Here is a 1,744-nt window from a genome sequence, read left to right as displayed (position 1 = left end):
TGCTTTTGCTTTATGTTTGCTTTTTAAATGCATTTTCTGCACTGTTTTTAACTATTTATACTATTGCTTTTAGCTTTTGTTTTTAATGATCTATTGTTCCTTTAATGTTTTATTTTAATGTATTTCTCTTGTAAAGCACATTGAATTGCCTTGTGTATGAATGGTGCTATATGAATAAAATTGCCTTGCCTTTGCCTAGTAGCAGTAGTAGTAGTAAATACTGAGTACTTTATCTGTTGGTACCTTGGTGCTGTTTACTCTGTGGTGTTGGTGTTATAAATGACAGATGAGGTAACAGCTGATGGAGGATGAGGAGGAGGATGAAGGTACCAGTCATTACTGACCAGAGAAAATACGTCACCGTTAACAAACCATTAAACAATAGCTCCGGTGTACCGGGATCAAACTGACGGGTTTGTTTCTGTATGTGAAACACTCTAAGGTAACGTCCCCCTGATTTGTTTCATGCTAACATCATCCTCATCCTCGGTGTTTCCGCTCTCACCTGACAGTCCCGTTTTCTGGACGGTTCTTCTTTCACTTTCGTCACAAACACACACGGGATCTTCTGCTGAACGGAGCCGAGGCGGCGCATCGTTATCCGGGTTAGATCTTTACTCTCCCCCTGAGACTGTCCGGTGACGGTTAGCACCGAGCTAACAGCTGATTCACACTGTTAGCATAGCATGGAGGAGATTTCTGGTAACGTGAGGAACTTCTTCTTCTATGGTTCTGTGGAGGGTCGCAAATAATGACACGGCTCATCCGCGCCTCCAGGCGGACTGGAGAGGAACTGCTCCGATTAAATATTATATATTATTATGGACCCGTTTCTCTCTTATATATTATTTAGACAATTAATTTGTTCAATACTCCCACTTGTCTTTATGTTTAAAAGTTAATTTATTTATTTTATTTTTTTTAACAGTTATTTTTAATTTTTTTTTTTTTTTTTTTTTCATCTCTTCTGTCATCAAAGTGTTTTGTGCCCACTAGGACCGATGCACGGGTCAGTGGTGATATCAGAGTGACTGGTGTGTAATGTGTTGTTTGTTTTTTTATATTTGTTTGTGGGTTAAATAATTAAACATTCAAGAAAACTCAGACATCTGTTTTGCAGTCGGCACCTGTACTGTCTGTTTAATACATATACTTATTATTAACAGAATGCTTATATTCAATCTCTAAGTCAAACTTTTAACATTTATATATATTATTAGAAATATATGTATTTTAGGATAAAATTACTGACTGACCACTGAGGTCTTTTTTTTAATTTATCTTTTAATTACTATTCATGATTTTCATCATATTGGACAGTAAAGAATTACACCTACAATGTCTATTTCTGATTGCAGTGGTCACGTTTTAAAGAAGCAACAGATAGCATCTTTTCCTAAAAAATATCATTATGAAAATAATGTGGGTTGCACAGGGTAGTGGCCACAGTAAAATCAGACTATCAGCGTTTACATAGGTTACTTAGTGGCTGTGCAATAAGCTTCTGCCACCGGTGCCGAAATTTCGCAGAAAAAAATCTGCTTTACGGCAGGAAACACGTCATGTATTGCTAAACTGGTCGGTCAGCCAATCAGGGACTGGAGCTGGTCTTCATGAGGAGTTGGGCATGAGATAGTTGAGTCACGAGCACAATGGCAGACGGACAAAGTTTGGAGACAAGTGAAAAACGGCCTAGCAAAAGAAAAGGAGCTCCTCTGTGTGAGGAGGCAAAGAAGAGCAAAAA

General features: G+C 38.0%; 1 protein-coding gene across 4 annotated transcripts in view; it reads right to left on the bottom strand.

The window, feature by feature from the left end:
* Positions 1 to 718, bottom strand: part of c20h12orf29 (chromosome 20 C12orf29 homolog) — a 14,336-nt gene extending 13,618 nt beyond the window's left edge. For 2 of the 4 annotated variants that reach the window (XM_050072513.1, XM_050072514.1), the window contains exon 1: positions 506 to 527. Coding sequence is in view for 2 of the 4 variants with exons in the window: in XM_050072511.1 (XP_049928468.1) it covers positions 506 to 595 (90 nt within the window). In the remaining 2 variants the exon portion in view is untranslated. Of the gene's footprint in view, positions 1 to 505 lie in introns of all 4 variants that reach the window. The other 2 variants (XM_050072511.1, XM_050072512.1) reach the window with 2 other exon arrangements.
* Between the last annotated feature and the right edge of the window lie 1,026 nt (positions 719 to 1,744).

This window comes from Epinephelus moara, chromosome 20 (genome assembly GCF_006386435.1).
Source record: "Epinephelus moara isolate mb chromosome 20, YSFRI_EMoa_1.0, whole genome shotgun sequence".
Lineage (NCBI taxonomy): Eukaryota > Metazoa > Chordata > Actinopteri > Perciformes > Serranidae > Epinephelus > Epinephelus moara.
The sequence above is the reverse complement of the archived record's forward strand: the minus strand, read 5'-3'. Positions and strand labels throughout refer to the sequence as shown.